Source organism: Larimichthys crocea, chromosome XVI (assembly GCF_000972845.2).
Source record: "Larimichthys crocea isolate SSNF chromosome XVI, L_crocea_2.0, whole genome shotgun sequence".
Classification (NCBI taxonomy): Eukaryota; Metazoa; Chordata; class Actinopteri; family Sciaenidae; genus Larimichthys; species Larimichthys crocea.
This window is the reverse complement of record NC_040026.1, coordinates 517,823-539,007: the sequence shown is the minus strand read 5'-3', so window position 1 is coordinate 539,007 and position 21,185 is coordinate 517,823. Positions and strand designations below refer to the sequence as shown.

Below are 21,185 nucleotides of genomic sequence, written 5' to 3'. Positions count from 1 at the left end.
AAGAAAGACCGTAAACAGAAGAACGCGGAAACAAAAGAGGTTTTTACAAAAACACAAACACGTCCGTGACTGTCGAAGTGCTCTGAGGATAAACTCCAGACACACACTTCACCTGCAACAATCCTCAAATTCAAACGAAGAGCGAGTGAAAGTGAGCCGAGGCGCGAACTGCACCAGTCAACATGGCACTGAAGAGAATACAGAAGGTATGTTTGCTTAGCGCGCTGTGGCTGCCAGCTAACGGCAGCTAACTGGCCCAGCAGTGGCTAATGTTACAATTCATTTCCGCAAAAAAAAATTTTCAACACAGATTTAAACGCTAGCCCCGCATTAAAACAACTTCTGGAGAACTTTGTAACGTTTTTGGAACGAACTCGTTCGTTGACAGCTCACAGGACAGACACAGCAGGCAATGACAACTCCAAAGTTTCCTGCTGGCTCGCTAATAGCCAAGTTAGCTTCGTAACTACTCGTCAGTCTGTCTCACTCTCTGCCTGTCTCACACTGTGCCTGTCAGCCTGTCTCACTCTCTGCCTGTCTCACTCTCTGCCTCTCTGCCTCTCTGCCTGTCTCACTCTCTGCCTCTCTGCCTGTCTCACTTGGTGTCTGTAACTTGTAGCAGTAACCGGACAACAGCCGGTTGTACTTGTTGTACTGTCCTCAGTGAGCATCATGGCCTCACTGTTGGTGCTGTCAGGGCAGCTGCATAACATCAGGGTAGACATGGACACACTCCAGGCAAGCGTCAAGGGCTTCTTAACTAAAAGTCCTCAAGGCAACAATGTGCATTCGAAAATTGGAAATCTAATGTTATGAGGTGATAAGTGACTTTAACGCGTGTAGTTCTAGAACGCTCTTCTTCATGCCACTCCTTTTGAAGCAGGAAGTAACCTGGGTACAGGAGGGCAGTGTGCAGGCCATTTTTTTTCAGACCGATCCAGGCAGTATCCACGTAGCTAGTCCATTTTGCTATCCACCACACCCAAATCATTATCCCCTTTAACCTGATGCTGCTGATGTTTCTAAGGGTTTAGTATCACCAGCTACACCAGCACAGAGCCAATTTTTCTACAAAAGCCTTCTTCTTTTTCCCAAAGTAAGACAAATCTTTAACTATAAGGTTAACTCCAACAGCTTTACACATGCAGATTAGTTTACTTTCCGCAGAAAATGCTACTATTTTCTGTGGCTTTAAAGAAGTTAACAACTGAGACGATGTTGTTTGTGAGATCTCATCTTTGGCTTAGAAAAAAATGTATAGCAGAAAATCTGCCTTTAAAAACTAGGGCTGTGGAAAGATTCAGAAGACGAGGGCTGCCAGCTTTAACACCCATGCTGGATTTTGAAACTTTTCAAGAAGTTAGTGGTGGAAAAGAAGCATTTTAGCAGTGGTTAATATTATTATCAGCATTAGTGACTAACTGTGGGCACGCTCATAAAGAGGAGTCATTGTGTTCTTCAGTTGTAGCTCAAGTGAAAAAGTATGGTTTTTGATCAGCACATGTTGAGATGAATAATTAACAGCGGTATCTGTGCTGTGTTGAGTAGGAGCTGCAGGACCTGCAGAGAGACCCTCCAGCACAATGCTCTGCTGGACCAGTGGGGGATGACCGTGAGTACACACACACACACACACACACACACACACACACACTCTTCATGTCACAGTTTCAGAGTATATTGAGTATGTGTCTGCTTCCTACTGCCTGTGGGATAGTTTATGGTTAATATAGTATTAGTGCACAAATGTGACACAATTCTCAAAACAAAATAATCCACTATAATATTTAAGATAATATTTAAAAATTAAATTGGATTAATATTGTAGGAATAGACACAACAGCTGGGAAATACTGGAACGTCTTCCAGTCCAGGAGGTTTCAGGTACAGCTAACAGAGGCACGACAAAACTTTTAACAGCAGATCAAATATCAGATCATACCCTTTATCCTTTCCTAGCCATTGTTGGAAAATTTCACCCATAAACGCTACTTAGTGAAATATTTGCCACTTGTGTAACAGACAAAAATACTTTTAGTGGGATCAGAGGTACACAGTCCATGCAGGTGCTTCTGCATTAATCTATGTGTGATGCTAAGCTGTGACACTCCCTGAGTTTCTGTTTGTCACATCCCATTCATTCTCAACCCCCCTGCCCAACCAGTCAAGGTGGACAGGTCCTCAGTTTGACCTGCATTCTACCCAAGCAGCAACCTCAGGCTGCAGAAGTCATGAACAGTGAACTGTGATGTGTTCACGTATTGGTGGACTGTATGTACTGAAGTGCATCTGAACAGTGATGTGGAAAAAAAGTGAATGAACTACACAGTTGGAGTGATGGACTGATTCAGGACCAGCGAGAAGACTTACATTTGCAAAGCTATGATTGGACAAACACAGTTTGATTGACTTGATTTCCTGCATCACAACTTTTCAAAGTGATAGTGGACTAGAAGTGGGATCTGTTCAGTAGAGAAAAGCTTGCAGTTAGTTGGACACGTTACCTTTGAACTAACCCAGGCACAGGCAGTGACTGTAGGTGGGAGGAGCTGTTGTTAGGCCCTGTACTCAGCTCGTAGAACTGGCTTTACCTATCAGAGACAGGCCTGAGCGTGTGTTGTAACTGATGATCTGTGTGTGTGAGATGTTTACAGCTCACATTCTCCTCTCTTTCTATTTCTCCTTAATTGTTTCTAGTGTTTCATTGGCAGGCAACCATAATAGGTCCGGTGAGTATCACACCATCACTTAAAGCTTTCAGTTATTTCACACACTCCTATGCTTATGATACATTAGAAATGGTCTCTTAGTATGTATGCATACTCCTCCATTGTTTTACATAACCTTGACCTTGTGGTGTATATGTTTGGAGTGTTACAGCTATTTGGGCTTATACTATTTTTGAAGTATCATTAGTGCATATAACAGTGGACACACTCATACAGCTTTGTGACAGCAGTTAACCTTAATCAGAATCCAGATAATTCGAAGCGAGCCAGACTGAAGTGGCTGAAGTGCCTGACATAGTCTCTTGTGCTCACTGGAGCTGACTGTAAATATGCTGATGTTCAGTCATGTGGCTCCAGCTGATGCTTTTCATGTCTCTTATGTCAGGGTGACAGTCCTTACCAAGGAGGAGTTTTCTTTCTCACAATCCACTTCCCCACTGATTATCCATTCAAGCCACCAAAGGTGAGAGCTGGTTTGGTCACTCAGAGCTTGGTCCTCTCATACTGTGGAATTTATGATGGTTGGTATGCTGTCAGGAAACCCTCCAGTCCTGACAGTGTCTCCTCAGGGTAATACCTGACAGGCTGTACATTCCATGATTGCAATGGGTGATGTGGGGGGTAAGAACAAGCAGTGGGTGGTTTGTGGCCCTAGTCTATGGTCATTTAGACGTTTGTTTAAGTTCATGTTTCATTCAGACTGGGATTAAAAAAAGTTTTCTGAAGTGAGCATGCAGGGTATTACTGCTGCATACAGAATACAGTATTGTACAGAGGAAAACACTCACATTCATAATCAAGGCTTCAATAAGAACACACAACCTCTTGCTACAGGCTGCAGAAGTACAGTTACTGTGGACGTGCATCTTCTCTGCTGATACAGACCTGGGTGAATCTTCTCTTCACAGGTAGCATTCACAACAAAGATTTATCACCCAAATATAAACAGCAATGGGAGTATCTGTTTGGACATTCTACGGTCACAGTGGTCTCCAGCACTAACAGTGTCTAAAGGTAACTACCGTCTCCTCTGTGCAATCATTTGATTTGAATGGTTGATATAAAGAGTATAGTAACATTAAATTAAACTACATTTAATGAAATATTATGTTTAATGTTATCTGTGTTTTAAGATGACATAATATCATAATAGTTTTGAATATGGTTAGTATGTTGGCTGTAGTGTACCTATATTACTATAATTCTAATCATATAAAGATCAACATCTGCCATCCACATAATGTCTTTTTTATGGATGTCCCTGCTTATTGCAGTGAGATGACGCCATGACACATGGTGCATGTGTGTCAATAGTGTGACTTTACAGTAAAAGAGTGCAGGTTTCCCACTGGCCTGCCTGCATTATAGACCTGAGCCCATGGACTGTTGAGCAGCCGAGGACACATATCAAGAAAGAATTGATACAATAACATTATTACTTTCAACATTTTGGTCTTATCAGTTTCCAAGCACTTACTGTACTGAGTGTTGTAAAAAGGAAAGGTGATTTAACACAGTGGTAAACATGATCCCATCTCAGCTTTATTGGAACGTGTTGCAGGCATCAAATTCGCAATATATATTACCAAAAACAAAAAAGGATTTACAAATCCTTGAATCGTGCTTTTATTTGCATTTACACAGCATCCCTATTTCTTCATAATTAGGCTTGTCTGTGTAAAGGTGCACAAACTAGTGATTTCCAGAGCTCTCAGCTGTATCTCACGGTCCTCATCATGTATTATTGTTGAAAACCTGTTCTTTTAAACGGTATTAGTTGTAGGTGTACTAAATGACCTGCCAATGTATGTATGTATGTATGTATGTATGTATGTATGTATGTATGTATAGCACAGCACACTGGGACTGGTTGATGTTTAATGTATGTGAATTTGATTTTAACCTTTCTTCTTGTTCATACTTTACTCTACATATAACAGCACGTATTAATGTGATTTTCCTAATGCCTCTTCATTCCAGTTCTATTGTCCATATGTTCACTGCTTTGTGATCCAAACCCAGACGACCCCTTAGTTCCAGACATTGCACACATCTACAAGAACGACAAAGACAAGTGAGTATACATACAGGCTCAGGTGGTGCTTCATTGTTCACTATCATCAGGTGACATCAGTTGTTATCATCCACTCACTCTCTCTTCTTCTCTCTCCTCAGATACAACAGACTAGCGAAAGAATGTACCCACAAGTATGCCATGTAAAGAAACCCCATCAAAGATGAGAAAAGAAAACATGCTGAGAATTCTTTCTTTTTCCTTCCTTTTTTAAAGTCACAGCACACTGTAAATTATAGTATGGAATCATGAAGTAATCTAAGGTAACTTCCATCAAACTGAACTGTCATTGACATCATTAATCAGACCATTTTTATTTTTTAACGAAGGTTTTACTTTGAGAAGATTGCCTGTGGTCATTTAATGGCTGTGTTGGTGTTTAAAGGTTAAGCATGTTGTTTCTGCATCAAGGACATTTTATTTATAACAAATTCTTATAAAGAAGTCTTCTTTTTTAAGTGAAAGTAGTGGACTGTAGGACGTATATCTCACAATATTCTATTCAGCAACAAGTGTTTTTTCAGCAGGATAGCATTCATGTTAGACTAACAGCTGCTCCAGAACTGGAAAAACCTAGGCTTAGTCCCTGCTGCACTGCTGCATCATCAGCAAGCAGCAAGAAACACACTGAACCATGGAAATGTGGAAGGGTGAATGCCAAATATGTAAGACCCTCATTCTGACATATGTATGTAAAACATCATGATGTCCCCTATAACAGTACAGCTTGACCTCACCTTCATGTAGTGGCTGATGGAGGTTTTTGTTGACTTCTTTCGCATCGTGTAGCAGACAAAGTTGAATGAAACAATGTGCTGTTGCTCTGAAAGTGGGTGCATTACAAGTCATGTATTATTGTGGTTTATTATTATTATTATTATTATTATTATTATTAACATGATCATCATAAATGTTGTTATTGTTGTCGCTGTATTTAAAATTCCCTGGAGCTCTAATATTGTTTTACTCTGGTATAAATTGGAGTCATCACAATGTAAATCTGTCATTAAAGCGGTGTACTCTTTTCCCTTGAGAATAGCTGTGATGTTGCTTCTTTTGGTTGGATTGAAACAGGTACAGAGATCAGACTTAAACCCAATGAAACCTTGATGTATTGTGTTTTTCTGTTTGACCTCCACCTTGTCTCTGCTATAGAAAGGGTAAAGGTCAATTTTCTGGTTCTGTGTAAACGGTCTCTTGCACTTGCTCTCTTGCTTGTGTCTTTGAGGCCTGTGTGGATCCTTTTGTACTGAAGTAAAAGATGGTATGGTTTTTATCACACAGCTTAATGTTGATGTGTGGAAGGAACTTTATGTGATTGTGTCCTGTTGACATGGTGATCATATTGTTTGGGATTAATATGGTCTAATTCAGTTGTAGTTGGTACCTAACCTATGGTAGTTAGTATTAAATGGTAAAAAACACCACGTAAATACTAAGGATAGAAAACAACAACAACAATCTGTCCAGTTACTAAAACAACAAAACTATGATGGTAAATTTATGTTAAGATATAAATAATGCTTCAAATAAAGAAAGAGATGATAAATAACAGACAGGATTCATCTGCTGCTCGAGCTGATGGGACAAATATTTCTTGCCCCTCTAGTTTCATTGGCAGTGTGGCACTTTGAACCTGAAAGAATTCAACAATTTATATCATGTTTACACAAATCTGAAATAATGGTGGTGTTAGAACTCGTCTGACAGGGTGTCGTATCAGATAAGGCCCTTAACATGTCAGCAGATATTTTGGTTTATTATAATATCATGAATATTACAAAATAATCTTTTCAGTTAGACTGGCACAAATCACTTACAGTAACACATACAGTTGGGGCTGTGGGCATGTCTGCTTCTCCTGGTTGACAATATGTAGACGAGGCTGCTGTCAGACACTGTTATGAACACAGTGTGGATAAACAAATACAGTCAAAGACTTCAGAAACAGGAAGTTGACTTGGTATTTTAACATGGTAAGAGAAAGAATCATATGTCTAAGAACAATTTACAATAAAAAATGGAAAGAGCTGTAGAGCAGGGATGTCCAAAGTGTGGGCCAGGGGCCAATCACAGCCCATGGTCAGATTTCATGTGGCCCGAAGCTTCACCGGTTGACACAATGAAGCATTTGAATGCACTAAACGTTAAGCTCTAAGGACCTAACTGCTGGTGTACCTGTATGTAAGAGTGAATTGTTTTAAACTTAAATGTTAACAGACTTTGCATTGCTCATAATAAACCATAAGAAGATTTGTATCAACTTCATGCAAGTTTAATGTATTCCATACAATTTATTATGTTATCTGACTTCAGATGTGAAAGAAAGAAAGAACTGGTTTTTAGATTTGGTTACATTGCCATAAAAAGATAATTGTGATAATTTAAACAAAATTGTTACAGAACAGTGCATTTGTATGTAACTTTTATTGTTTTTTTTTTCATTTTTAAAATGTTAGTATTGGCCTCTGGGCATCTTTATAACTATAACTTTAAAAAGAGTTTGAACACTCCTGCTCTAAACTGTTTGAACCAAAGAGAATGTAAGGTATGAAATATTGACCAAGGAATGTGCAAACGTTCACAGTATAAAAAAGGTCATGTAAAGCACTGTGGAAACTTTACAGTGTAGTGTCTTTCTGAAATCCACATCCATCTCCGCTGTCCTTACAGCGTTAAACCAGGGCCGGTCTTAGCTATGGGCAATGTGGGCGGCCGCCCAGGGCGCATTCTCCATGGGGGGGGCTGTGCTATGCCTGTTTCATGCATACTCAAAGTTCACACATAGTGATGCAGCTGTAAATCTACAATAAATCAAATCAAATCAATTTTATTTGTATAGCCCAAAGTCACAAAGTACATTTACCTCAGAGGGCTTTACAATCTGTACAGGGAGTGACACCCTCTGTCCTTAGACCCTCATATATGCTGCAGTGAGTTTACACTGTTGCGTCATCACGTCAGCGTATAAACGCTATGTAAACACGTGACGATGGCTCCCCCTGCTGGTGGTGGAGGTCATTGCGCTAATAAAAGAAGAATCAATCAAACTTCTTGAAATCATCCAACAGACACGTTTTAATGTGAACGCAGTCTGCTGCGTGAACTCAGAGACGGATTGGACAGCTTCTTTAATTAAAAGGATCTAATCAGATCGAGCGGAAACGGAAGTAGCAGCACTGGCTGTTTGCTTCATAGACACATATATACATAGACGCCGCATTGAGCGCTGAATCTTACGTAAACGGCTCCGCCATATTGGTTCGGGCAGATCTGCCCGTAAACTAATACAAGGAAATGGACTAAACTTCATAAAGCGCCTTTCTACAAAGTTCTTTAAGTTAATGCCTCTTATACAGCCATTCACACACACACTAATATATCTGGGAAACAAACAGGCACCAAAAACAACGTATGTAACTTTTAAAGTGATGATTATAAATGTTTACTCCTTATGTAAGCACCAAACCAACGTATGTATTTTTATAAATGCTGAGTGTTTACAGCCACTAATGGTGTAACACTGTACGTTGATGAAATATTGAATATTTATATTTAACATTTAATCTGTGTCTATAATAACCAGATCCTGAAATGTAGATGTGACATGAGGGTTTTCTGAATAAAGAGCACTAACGTGTACATACACACACACACACCACACACCACACACACACATGTGTTATATATATATATATATATATATATATTTATATATTATATTATATTTATATATATATATATACACACCACACACACACACACACACACACACACGATATTTATCTATATATTATATATATATATATATATATATATATATATATACACACACACACATATATGTGTGTGTGTGTTGGTGTGTTGTGTGTGTGTGTGTGTGTGTGTGTGTGTACACGTTAGTGCTCTTTATTCAGAAACCCTCAGTCACATCTACATTTCAGGATCTGGTTATTATAGGACCCAGATTAAATGTTAAATATAAATATTTCAATATTTATCATCACAGTAACAGTGTTACACACATTAGTAGCTGTAAACACTCAGCATTATAAAAATACATACGTTGGTTTGGTGCTTACATAAGGAGTAAACATTTATAATCATCACTTTAAAAGTTACATATGTTGTTTTTTGGTGCCTATTTGTTTCCCAGATATATTAGTGTGTGTGTGAATGGGTGTATAAGAGGCATTAACTTAAAGAACTTTGTAGAAGGGCGCTTTATGAAGTTCAGTCCATTTCCTTGTATTAGTTTACGGGCAGATCTGCCCGAACCAATATGGCGGAGCCGTTTACGTACGATTCAGCGCTCAATGCGGCGTCTATGTATACATGTCTATGGTTTGCTTGACCCTTTCCCACAATCCACCGGGAGGGACAGAAGGCGCGTTTTGCAGCGGCTGCATGTCAACAAGAAGAGGAAGGAGAGGCTCTGCTCGATGCACAACATCTGATGCATGAATACAACAACTGTGTGGACTAACCCGTCTGTCTCCCGTCCCTCTGTTCGCCGGTGCTCACCGTACACTGACCGACATGGCTCCGTTCAGCCTGATGGCAGCAGGTGTTAGCTGGCTGGCTAAGTCCTTCACTGTGTTCTCCAGCACGAGCGTCCTCACAAGGTACCTAACAAGGATCCTAACAAGGATCCTTCACTGATGTTAGCGAGCTGTAGCATGCTCTCACCTCATACTGAGCTTAGCGCGCGCTCCTGTCATGTGTTTTAATGTTTGGAGTATGGTTATTAGTTAGCACGAGGATAGGTTAGTTGTTGAGTTGAGTGACTATCAGCATCATTCCATAACTGTTCCATTTCTTAGAGTTTATGACGTGTGTTCGGAGCTCTCAGTGTGTGTGTGTGTTATTAAAGCCACGTTCACAGGGACTCGCGACGTTAAAGGTAATGCACGTGTGGTTTGGCTTTGAAATACAATATTAATATTCTGAAAGAGTTCAGGGCTGTTTTCTAACACACAGATGATCCAGTAAACTGCTGATCATCTCCACGGTGCAGGTTCAAAGTGAAAGTAGTGTGTGTCAGTGGATGCTTTAGTTCATGACTGTACCTAACTATTGTTGTTACTCTCAGTTCATCTGCTGTAGTCTATGAAATGTCACTCCACCTGGAGCTCAGTCACATGTATTGTTTTGACTGATGATGAAAAGCAGCATATTGTCTCATCTGAGAGGTTGGAACCATCAAATGTTTCTCAATAGATTCATCAGCCAATCAACACACAAGAGGTTCTGTTACTCTGAGCAGTCGTCACTAAACTTGTCAGATTTATGTAAAGTTCTTTTCATCAGAAATAGTAGATAGTAGGGTCGCTTAATAGTGTGTGTGTGTGTGTGTGTGTGTGTGTGTGTGTGTATACATACATGCTGTAGGTGTACCAGTGTCCTTCCAGCTTCTTACATCAACCCAGTAAAATGTCTGAGCTCTCAGGCCAGTGGCCCTCCAAAGAGACCTCTGAATGGATACATGAGATTTGTTCTGCAGCAGCGGCCAATCATGGCGAGGCAAAACCCAGGTACATCTGCAACATCTGGTACTGCATGAGACAGGCAGCAGCTTAAGTTATTGATGTCATAAACTTGTTGTACTGATATGACAGTAACAGCTCGTAGTGTTTAATTATAAGCAGAGTATTGAAATGTGATTTCACAGCACATGGCTGAGCTACATCATCAGAGATTTTTTCATAATAAATAAATGACTCTGTCTGTCTGTCTGTTGTCATGTCTTCTAATTATTGCCTTCAGAAATCAAATCTGTTGATATCATCAGAAAGATTGCCCAGCAGTGGAGAACGTTGAGCCCAGAACAGAAACAGGTACTTCAGTCCTTTAACTGTTGAACAGTATAAACTGCATGCTCTTTATTTCATGCTTAGGTGCAGACACTGAAGGCTTAGGCAGTGGTAACAAGTGTCAAATCATCCCTGTGATACTGGTTAAGTCTCTACACGTGTGACCATATATGAGCACACTTTTTCTCACTCTGTCTTTCCCCTTTAGCCCTTTCAGGAAGCCTCTCTGCGGGCCAGGGAGCAGTTTACCTTGGACCTCCAGGGCTACAAGGCCCAGCTGACCCCAGCACAGCTCCAGCAACAAGTCCTGGAGAAGAGGCAGAGGTTGGCCAAGAGGAAGGCCATCCGCCAAAAGAGGGTAAGAGAAATAGTCTGAGTGGGGAACAGAGAAAGTAGAGAAAGGACATCTTAGGCTTGATATCCTAACTGTGTGTGTGTGTGTGTGTGTGTGTGTGTGTGTCTAGGAGTTAACCAACCTCGGGAAACCCAAACGTCCTCGCACTCCATTCAACATTTTCATGTCGGAGCACTTCGAGGAGGCCAGAGGAACCACAACACCGGTCAGTGAGCACAGCAGCACGACATCACATTTAAGGGACAGTCCAAGATTTTTCTGACATGAGGTTGTCTGTGATGTTGATGCAATGGCTGGTCAGAACAACATGAGTTGCACATAAACACATCAGAAAGACATAGCGTAAGTGGCACGTATGAGTGATTTCAGAGAATTTGTCATTCTCACAGACAATACAGTGAAACAACACAATAGCAATGTGACGTGCATCGTGGCCAGTTTATTGAAAAGTCTGATTGTATTGGCAGTACAGGGAGCCCTACAAGTGTTAATGTTTCTTCTGGTTTTGTTCCATCAGGCAAAGATGAAGTCCCTGAGGGACGACTGGAGGAATCTGTTCAACCATCAGAAACAGGTTGCTCACACAGTCATCACACATCCTTTGATCTTTTAGGTGTAAGTGTGCATGTGGGAAACAATGTGTTCAGTGTTGATCAGTATTCAGATCTTTTCTCTTTGCTCCATGTCTCAGGTTTACATACAGCTGGCTGAGGACGATAAAATTCGCTACAAGAACGAGATGAAGTCCTGGGAGGACCACATGGTAGAGATTGGACGTGAAGACCTGGTCCGAGGGAAGACACTGTCTAAGAAGAAAAAAACTGATGCTAAAGCTCCATCTGCCAAGAAAGCAACAAAGAAGGCTAAAGCCAAGACCACAAAGAAGACTGCCGCCAAAGGAAAGTCTAAAACAACCAAGGTGACAACAAAAAGCAGCTCCACCAAAACTGTCTAAGGTGTTTACGTCTCAGTTCTATACACGAGTACAGAGGAAAAGAAGTGTGTTCATGACAACTGAAGACGGAGGTCTTATGCTCGTTTGTCCTCACAAACTTCCCAGTGGTCATGAATGTGTCTTAGGTTCTACAGGGCACAACTTTTCTAACATTCAGACAGACCAAGATCATTTTCCAACAGCCCAATAATGTGTCTGTTCAGTGAATATGTTTCTAGAAACATTAAAGCAGGATTTGACAGGACGCAGTGTGAGAAATGATGTGGAGGCTTAGAAAGTGAGTTAGCTGATGAAATGTAGTGTTAAAGTGCTCAGATACTGTTCATACTTTACTGTCTGCAGTGTGCAAGCTTACCTAGTCCTGAGTGTAACTCAATCCCCTCAATTGACTGACTGAGTCAATTGAGTCCCAGAAACAACCACACTTTTCTATTTTTGGTATTTCATAAAGAGAATTAATGTAAAAAATATGTTTGTCCGGTCAACAAATTGATGAGAAACCCCAAAACAACAACGAGTCAGTCCTCCCTGCTGTCTGAGACTCTCAGCCCCAAGCCCATTGAAGATTGAGGTGAAGATGAAGATGTAAATGTTTAAAAACACCTCACATGCAGTACTTCATTTTTCAAAAAGAGACAGCTGCTCACTGTTGTCTGGATAAAAAATAAAAATCTAGAATAACAGCCTCATCCTTACAGAGTGTATGTCAGCTGTGTGTGTGTGTGTGTGTGTGTGTGTGTGTGTGTGTTTTAACAGCGCAGCATGTTGAAAAGATTGACAGAAAACACTTCCTCTAAAGATCAGAGGGTACCACAGAACCTGAAACTGACTGAATACTCTTTGCTTGTACACTCGCAACTTCAAACTGTGAAATCTTTGATGGCATAAGTAACATTAATGACTGACATTTGGTTTCTAAACACCAAAGCTTAATTCTGCTTTGTTCCAGTCGAGTCAACAAAACAGAGAGCCTGGTCCATTTTTTCCCTCCAAGTGATTGTTATGGTGGCATATCAAGTCAGATATGAGCCACTTGACTTAAACTGAGAAATTAGTTTCAGGAAATTTAGTCAATAATCCAGATGAAAATATTCAGACATGCATCAGTTATGAAGAACAATTGTATTGTGTTGAACGTCTTCAGTGCTCTCACATTCAGGCAGCATTAACTTGGCTTATTTTCTTTGTTATGTGTTTATTGAATAAACATTTATCTTTCTACAAAATGACTCGTATACCATGAAGTCTATTTCCTGATATTTGATTTGGATGAAATTCAGTAAACGATCATACAAATCACACGACACCACAGAGCCTGTAACTATTTAAGTTCCCTCTTCAAGAATTTGAACATTACTATATGAACATTTAATAAATGTTTATAACAGATGGGCCGCATTGGACGGCCATTTACTGCGCGTCCCTCCCCCTCTCTCTGCCCCCTGCTTCCTGTCTATCTTCAGCTGTACTATCAATAAAGGCATAAAAGGCCAAAAAAAAAAGTTTATAACAGAGCATCATATTGTTGTAAGAAGATCTAGATGTGTTCATTCATGTATTTATCGTCCTCCTGTGGGCACACTGAGCCAGAAGTGTAAAGATTTATTAAGGTGAAGAAGTGGTTTCACTGATCTCAACTGTTAATTCAGTCAGTGATGACAACAAGGTGGACTAACCGCTCGTACTGTACAACTTTAACAACAACAATGATAATAATAATAATCATAATGCAGTTTATTTGTATAGCATCTCTCAAAAAAGTGTTTTACACGGAACAGACAGAAATAAAATGAAGGCATTATAAACAACAGTAATACAGAGAGAGAATCTACAGTGTGCAGCATATCAAACAGGCATCAGTATAAAAGATTAAACTTACGCTGGTCAATAAAAATGAAGTGAGTTAAAGGAAGGTGACATGGTGAACCTGAGCTCCTTTAAGCAGGTCACTCCAGAGCTGAGAGCAAAGACACACGCCCCTCCAGTCTATGATCATGTCACAGCATGGAAGTCTGCTCCAGAGCTTTAAAAGGAAGCTTATATATCAACGCACTGCTGCTGCATGCTCATCGGGACCAGGAGAACTTCAGCTCAATTCACTGAGACTCACTAGACTCTGTAGTTGAACTACAAAAACTATAAAAACTCATACAGATGTGAACAAAACTATGCTGAGGTAGCAAAAACAGAACAAAACAAATAACAAACATAATATTTAAAATACTACTATATCTATGTTAGCTTAATGCTACAAACATCCAGCTGTGCATCAGTGCAGTAACTAGCTAGTCCAGAAATGTACATTTGGTTTGCACCTTTTAGCTTTCAAGTCCAAGTCATGACCAAGATCAGAGTGTATAGAGACCAAAACAAGACCGAGACTTTGAGGGGTTAAGACTAAAACAACACAGAGACAAGGCAGAGTAAGACCCAATCAAGACCAAGACCAAGACCACAGTCTACCTTGGAGCTAATATTCACCAAATTTCAATGTGAGTCTTGAAGAGGATGCTTGATGTTTTGTCGATGAACATTTTGTGATTTAGGGAGACAGCTTCTTCTCGGTCTCATGCATTTGTAGCTGGAGAGCATGTGAAGAGGAGTGTGGAGGGGTCACAGCAGTCAAGTATTAAAAAATTTGAAATGAGTCAAGTTATTGATTTCATGAAGCAGGGAGTTTCACATCCAAACACAATGTTAACAAATAAATTAGACAATGCAGCTGTGACTGGTTTTGAAATAAAATCCAGAGTTCTCTTTGTCTGAAACTGAGACAAGGGCAGCTGCTAACTTAGCGACTAGCTGATGGTCCTATTTTTTTGCTGGTTTTCAGTCACTTGGGTGCTGTGCTGGTGTGTATAGAACTGGCTGACTCTCCTCCATCTGTACTGGGTCATCAGTGCTCAGGTGACAATATAGAACCATCTTTCCAAAAACCACGCAGGCAGCTGACAATCCTCTGGCAGAGTCTTCACACCAGAAAAAAATCTAATCATTCATACTTTGCTGTCACTGGATTTGAAAAAGTTTCCAGAAAAGTTCACAGAATAAAAAATTAAAACAGACCACTGAAGGTCACCTACATAGCTGCCTTCAAAACTTCAGAGCAGCGGTGTAGACAGTGGATGTTAGAGGACCTGTCATTCACTCCCACAGTGAAAAACAAAGCCTCCCATCACAGTTGGTTACTCGTGTTAGAGAGCGTGTAACTTTCAGTTCTGTTGGATCTCATGTAGCAGCTGAGAGGTCCTCCATCAGGGTCCTTGTTCCTGCTGTGCTCCAGCTTGTCTCAGTAAAGCCTGGAAGTCTGGAGATAAGACCAGTTTGTGGTGGACGTTTCCCAACACCATCATGTCTCCAGTCCGACCATCAGACAGACGCACAGACACCAGCTGCTGCAGTGGCAAGAAGCAGAGATGACTGTGATATTAATGTTGACTTGGTTGGAAGTGGCTTGGTTTTTCAGAGAGAAAATCTGGTATGAATAGTTGTTTATGGTTCAATTCCAAAAATGTATATTGTATGTCATTATACTGCACACACCAACCCACTCATAGTACCTGCAGGAAGGAGAAAGCAGCTCCCTCTGAGACATCCATGACAACGTCACCCAGCTTCAGCTCCACCTTTCCTGACTTCCTGATCTGCAGTTTACCCAAAAATCCTTCTGGGAACTGTGAGAGGACAGGACAGCCATCCTTCATGGCAGCCTCCTGAGGACAGACAGAACCTGTTAGTGACAGGCTGATGCTTAAACGTTTGGATTCGCAAGGCCAATCCAAAAATGCAAAAAAAATAAAAATAAAAAAATGTCCCACATAGGAAGTTCAGAAACTCACAACTAACAGTGAGAAAGGTTTTCAAAGAAGATCAGTGGTGACACAAAGAAGAGGCGCAGAATGTAACAGTAAGAACATGTAATGTGTTTAATGTGTGTACTTTTGTATTTGTATGTATGGAATAGTTTCAAAACATTACACTGAAAAGTAACTACTCCAGACATCACAGTTCTGGTATTTGTTCTGTTAACTCACTTGTGCTTGTAGATGTGCAGGCCTCTTGTCTTCAGGCTTGCCTTCCTTGTTGGCCAGTTTATCTGCTGTAGATCTGAGAGTGGCGTCGACCTTCTGTCCAGATGTTCTGCCTGGCATGCAGTCAGGTAACTGCATGAAGAAGAGCTCCTCTCTGCCGGACAGGCTGAGGTCCTGCAGAACTTCTACCAGGGATGGCTGATCTGGCTTAGGCTGCTCTGTCCTGCTGTGGTCTGCTCTAATCTGAGCTCCACAGGACAAAGGTCTGAAAAGAGGAGGGTTCTCTGGATCTGCAGACATGTCAACCACAAACACTTCAACACTTCGGCCTGCAACAGAACACTGGATCATGCACTGACAGGCATAGAAGTCATTTATTAGTCAGATGTTCCATACACGCTGTGATCCCTTATGTCCACCACCTCTCTCTCAATATGTGGTCTATAAACATTTAGTGCTGCATACAGCAACGCTGAGCAACCTCACAAATGTGACCTCAGAAAAACGGTCTCCACCTCCACAGCCTGTGAATTTTGTGTGTTTCTTTAATGCCCTTTGCTTTGTTGAGATGTGTTTAGAGCATATCAAAATGCATATTGTTGCAATAAATGGTTCAAATCTTGATGTGTAAACTGGTATGTAGATGTGAGTGTTGGTGGTGAGAGAGCATCAGGTTCTCACGTGTTGTGCTGGCCGTCTTGGTGGACTGACTGAGAGGCAGCTGGATGGGTTTCAGCTTGACATCATTCTTCAGACCCGGATCATCTATGAACTGTGGGTACAGATATCATATGTGTTATAACAATGATAAAATGAAGGTGATTGTTTTAGTATGGATGATAACATTCATTTAATCTCATGGACTGGTCATTACAAACTCATGCTGTGCAGCTAAACACTGTGCAACACCACAAAGATTTATTTTTAAATTCTAATGGAGCTCTACTATCAGGAAAGAGCTTTGAATTAGCCAACTGTCCCTTCTTCACATCTACGAAGTATCATAAACACCACACACACACACACACACACACACACACACACACTAGATGTACTGCAGGTTTGATTGTTATGCGATTTTAATATCCCCCAAATTTGTTTATCTGTTATTACTGTGGTTATTGTGTTGTCTGTATTGTACTTCCACCCAAGTACTGTAGTACTTGGTAGTACTTTGTGTTTGGAAGCCGTGCTTTTCATAGCCTATATGATATGAAGTCAATATTTTTATATCAACAAAGGGTCAAATGACTGTGTAAAAGGTGTCACTTGGAGCCAGATATTCTTCTCAGGAGTCAGGAGAGCAAATCAGAGCTAAACAAATGGCTGTGTTGCTCTGTGTCTGCTGTGTTTTCATCACACAGGGCATGCACGGGTCACGTTAGAGTCACTGGCAGAGCTAAAGTAAGCCAGAGGTCACTGTAATAAGTTCAACTGTCTCTCCTCTTTGTCTGTTTGATTTGATAAGGTTGAACTCTGTGGTCCGTCTCCTAGGACACCAAAGACCAAGATGAGCTTTAGCTCGCTCTCTGTAGAGGTGTGTGACACACAATGTGAGTCAGGCTAGCATTAGTGAGCATAGTGTCTTGTTTTGATCAAATAGATTCCTCACACACTTATCTGGACATGTAGTGAATCTCAGCAGTCTAATGAGGATAGTTAGTAAATGTTAGTTTCGTACATCGGCTCCAGATTGGATGGGGCCACACAGCCCTAAAGCCTATGGAATGTGGCTTGTTCCTAAATCGTGTACACACAGGAATGAAAACTTTCTCTTCAGCCAGGAACGAGTGCAGCCTGCATCTGTGCTCACAGAATGTGGAACACAAGACAAGAAATCAATGAGCAGTCCATAGTCACAGAGATGGCACAGAGACCCAGCAGTACCTGATATTCATCATGACATCATGAATAAAACTAGAAAACAAATTCTCTCATAACATGTCATGCTACCTAAGTTTACTTCAATAACAGATATTACTGTATTATTAACAGATGAACATTTAATATCCAAGAATTCACATGATATAAACACTACCTCCGACCATACACGATCCAGACATCCACCTAGCTTTTTCGTTTTAAGACAGACTTTGTGAATTTATAGCAGCTAGCAGGAAGTACTCACATCATCCCTCTGTAGTTTACAGAGTATCTCATCTTCATCCTGCTCTGACTCTTTCTTCTCTTTCTTCACCAGTTTACACACAGGAGAGGTGGTGGAGTCATGCAGGTCTGTAGCACCGCGCCAGCCTGAACAGAAAGACGGGTCGATTGTGAGCAAAAAGTGAACCTGTGATGGATCTGTACTGAACCTGTGATGGATCTGTACTGAACCTGTGATGGATCTGTACTGAACCTGTGATGGATCTGTACTGAACCTGTGATGGATCTGTACTGAACCTGTGATGGATCTGTACTGAACCTGTGATGGATCTGTACTGAACCTGTGATGGATCTGTACTGAACCTGTGATGGATCTGTACTGAACCTGTGATGGATCTGTACTGAACCTGTGATGGATCTGTACTGAACCTGTGATGGCTCTGTACTGAACCTGTGATGGATCTGTACTGAACCTGTGATTGATCTGTACTGATACATCTGTACTGAACCTGTGATGGATCTGTACTGAACCTGTGATGCATCTGTACTGAACCTGTGATGCATCTGTACTGAACCTGTGATACATCTGTACTGAACCTTTGATGCATCTGTACTGAACCTGTGATACATCTGTACTGAACCTGTGATGCATCTGTACTGAACCTTTGATGCATCTGTACTGAACCTGTGATAGATCTGTACTGAACCTGTGATGGATCTGTACTGAACCTGTGATGCATCTGTACTGAACCCGTGATGGATCTGTACTGAACCCGTGATGGATCTGTACTGAACCTGTGATGGATCTGTACTGAACCCGTGATGGATCTGTACTGAACCCGTGATGGATCTGTACTGAACCCGTGATGGATCTGTACTGAACCTGTGATGTGCATGATGAAAAAGAAGAAGTGGAATTAAAGACAGCGGAGGCTGTGCACCTGTTTTATGGATAGTGTCTGCAGGACCCTGTTCAAAGATGGAGTGAGACTGGATGGTCTGAGGCCTCTCTCTCCTCCTGCCTCTGTTCTCTCTCCTCCTCTCATCCCTCTCTCTTCTCTCCTTTTTTGGAGGCACATGGACCGTTTCTTTTAACCTGTGAAAGAATCCGACATGATGTATATAATCATTAAACACTACGTACTGACAGCATGTCATATGCAATGCTTCCAACTTTCCTTATTAAACAGGAGACTGAATTATCATTCAAAGTCACTCACTCATCTTTGCTTTTCCTCACAGCGTGGACGTTCGGCTCAAAGGTTTTCTTTGGGGGAAAAAGGAGATATAAAACACTCTTTATAGCAAGTAATTCTTTGTTGGGAAGATACAAACACAATGTATTACATATGCCATCACCTGCCATGTTTAAAAAACTGTTTGCCTTCAACTATAACAAGCCAAACAGACATATGTGTTTAACCATCATCTTATCCTGTCGTTCCTTTTTTATTTATCCTTATCTCGGGGATGTGAGAGTCATGTGAAGTCAGACAGACAGACAGTTGTAACTGTGAAACAGGTTCATTAACATGCTGATGACAAAGCACGTATTTATACACTTTCCTGAGGCAGAGGGAACTTTCCAAGTTTGTAGTGATCCAGTTCCAAACTGTGTGACAAGAAGCTCTGAACTTAATCACCTTCATTTAATACTGTACGGCATTCTGATTGAAATGGTTTGTTTACTTGTAGTCATTCGTTCATTTTCATTTGTTTTTGGTGGCCAGTTTCTCAGTGCTTTAATATTACACAGTACACTCTGGCGTGTCTTTCATTACCTTTGGTTTTTTGAGGGCTCCCCCCAGTGTCAGGTCCCTGGTTCTGAGGGACGTCAGTCTTCCAGGTGGAATGGGAGACGACAGATTCCTGACCCGGCCTGGGAGTCCTCTGCCCGAGGTGAATGTGATCCCGGCCCCGCTGCTGAGGCCGGAGGTGCTGGGCACACTTGCTGTATCCCCCGAGTCAGTCATTTTTATGTGTTTGTTACGCTGCTGTGGGTAACTCAAGGCTTTGAAACACACCCTGTCTTCAGTGTGCACATGATGGATAACGTTACATTGTGAGACAGACTATGCTCCTTCTTTGGAAGTGAAGCCGTTACAGAAGCTGGGTGAGTTTACAGTACGCGGCTGTCTTATCAATATCACCCAGAGATCTGCCCGTGTATCTTTGTCTGTCCACAGAACGGTTCACTCACCTTCAGTGAGCAGCACAGATCCACACACAGCCCTCAACTTAACAACAGCTTAATCTCCTCCATTTTGTTCACAGTCCCGCTACAAAACAAGCTGCGCCACAATGTCAGCATGCACACTTACGGAGACAGAATGCTTCCGTTTCAGCAAACCGGAATACCATTGTATTTATGAGCAGTTCTATTCGCGCTCACTGAACTGCAGTGTTCTTCCTCCTGAAGGTTGCACACAAATAACATTCCGTCTTTGACACATCTTCTTGGTCGTAGCTGAGCGGAGTTTCCTGGCTGTGGTTTTAGAAAACGACTACAGCAGTAGTGACATTTCCCCAGCAGTCCCGTTTTGCCGCCTGTTGTACTCGTTAAAATGGATCGAATTTCCTTCCCACTCCGCTGCTATTGTTGTTCCTAAACGGTACTACCCGGTGGAAGCACATGGGGGCGCTGTTTGTCTGGAATGTGGTCTCTTCGCTCCAGTCAAAGGAGGCGTGCTTGCAGTAACCAATCTGGCGCCGTGGGCAGGATTTAAGGTTGTGCCCCCTCTTGCATGGCAGCACTGCCAATTTACATATAAACACACAAGAAACTGAATATCTTTGTCAATGACATTTTATTTAATTTTTTACAAAACAAGTTGCCCAATCAAAATAGTGAAAAAGAAGATAATAAATTAGAAATACAAAAATAAATAAATAAAACAAAACAAAAAAGGAAAGTGTTATTGTTATTTAATAGGCTTTGCTATTTAGTTATTTTTTCATATAAAGAAATAATAGTACCAACTAGTTTTACTATAAGAAAAGTAAAAGTTTTTCTTTTTCCCCCATTTGTGCCACCCCCCTGGATGGACGGTGTCCTTAGCATTTGCCTATACTGCCTATGCCATGGGCGGCTCTGGGTTGATCCATGAAGCTCTCTTTGCCAC

General features: G+C 41.2%; 3 protein-coding genes across 3 annotated transcripts; 2 read left to right on the top strand and 1 right to left on the bottom strand.

Annotated features, from left to right (window-relative positions):
- On the top strand, positions 1-5,839 carry ube2d1b (ubiquitin-conjugating enzyme E2D 1b). Its single transcript, XM_010754404.3, has 7 exons — positions 1-206; positions 1,549-1,612; positions 2,698-2,729; positions 3,115-3,192; positions 3,638-3,743; positions 4,710-4,803; positions 4,905-5,839. Exons 1-7 carry the CDS (start codon positions 183-185, stop codon positions 4,948-4,950), a joined length of 444 nt encoding a protein of 147 aa, XP_010752706.1. The 5' UTR covers positions 1-182; the 3' UTR covers positions 4,951-5,839.
- A 3,223-nt stretch (positions 5,840-9,062) lies between these two features.
- Positions 9,063-13,152, top strand: tfam (transcription factor A, mitochondrial). Its single transcript, XM_010754403.3, has 7 exons — positions 9,063-9,428; positions 10,195-10,337; positions 10,570-10,640; positions 10,825-10,974; positions 11,081-11,176; positions 11,489-11,545; positions 11,663-13,152. The coding sequence occupies exons 1-7, from the start codon at positions 9,343-9,345 to the stop codon at positions 11,924-11,926; spliced, it is 867 nt and encodes a 288-aa protein (XP_010752705.1). The 5' UTR covers positions 9,063-9,342; the 3' UTR covers positions 11,927-13,152.
- Positions 13,153-13,639: 487 nt separating this feature from the next.
- Positions 13,640-20,726, bottom strand: LOC104938061 (DNA-directed RNA polymerase III subunit RPC4). Its single transcript, XM_010754402.3, has 8 exons — positions 19,845-20,726; positions 19,284-19,330; positions 19,005-19,159; positions 18,086-18,210; positions 16,639-16,729; positions 15,961-16,247; positions 15,487-15,639; positions 13,640-15,321 (listed from the first exon to the last, which is right to left on the bottom strand). The coding sequence occupies exons 1-8, from the start codon at positions 20,034-20,036 to the stop codon at positions 15,181-15,183; spliced, it is 1,191 nt and encodes a 396-aa protein (XP_010752704.1). The 5' UTR covers positions 20,037-20,726; the 3' UTR covers positions 13,640-15,180.
- Positions 20,727-21,185: the final 459 nt, after the last annotated feature.

What these genes read in the sequence shown, in the direction of transcription:
- ube2d1b (XM_010754404.3), top strand. Translation starts at nt 183, where the DNA reads ATGGCACTGAAGAGAATACAGAAG. An exon ending in CACTGAAGAGAATACAGAAG is followed by an intron (nt 207 to 1,548) that starts GTATGTTTGCTT and finishes TGTGTTGAGTAG; the next exon opens with GAGCTGCAGGACCTGCAGAG. An exon ending in AGGCAACCATAATAGGTCCG is followed by an intron (nt 2,730 to 3,114) that starts GTGAGTATCACA and finishes CTCTTATGTCAG; the next exon opens with GGTGACAGTCCTTACCAAGG.
- tfam (XM_010754403.3), top strand. Translation starts at nt 9,343, where the DNA reads ATGGCTCCGTTCAGCCTGATGGCAGCAGGTGTTAGCTGGCTGGCTAAG. An exon ending in CATGGCGAGGCAAAACCCAG is followed by an intron (nt 10,338 to 10,569) that starts GTACATCTGCAA and finishes TATTGCCTTCAG; the next exon opens with AAATCAAATCTGTTGATATC. An exon ending in CCAGAGGAACCACAACACCG is followed by an intron (nt 11,177 to 11,488) that starts GTCAGTGAGCAC and finishes TTGTTCCATCAG; the next exon opens with GCAAAGATGAAGTCCCTGAG.
- LOC104938061 (XM_010754402.3), bottom strand. Translation starts at nt 20,036, where the DNA reads ATGACTGACTCGGGGGATACAGCAAGTGTGCCCAGCACCTCCGGCCTC. An exon ending in GAGCCCTCAAAAAACCAAAG is followed by an intron (nt 19,331 to 19,844) that starts GTAATGAAAGAC and finishes TTTCCCCCAAAG; the next exon opens with AAAACCTTTGAGCCGAACGT. An exon ending in GTGAGGAAAAGCAAAGATGA is followed by an intron (nt 19,160 to 19,283) that starts GTGAGTGACTTT and finishes ATTCTTTCACAG; the next exon opens with GTTAAAAGAAACGGTCCATG.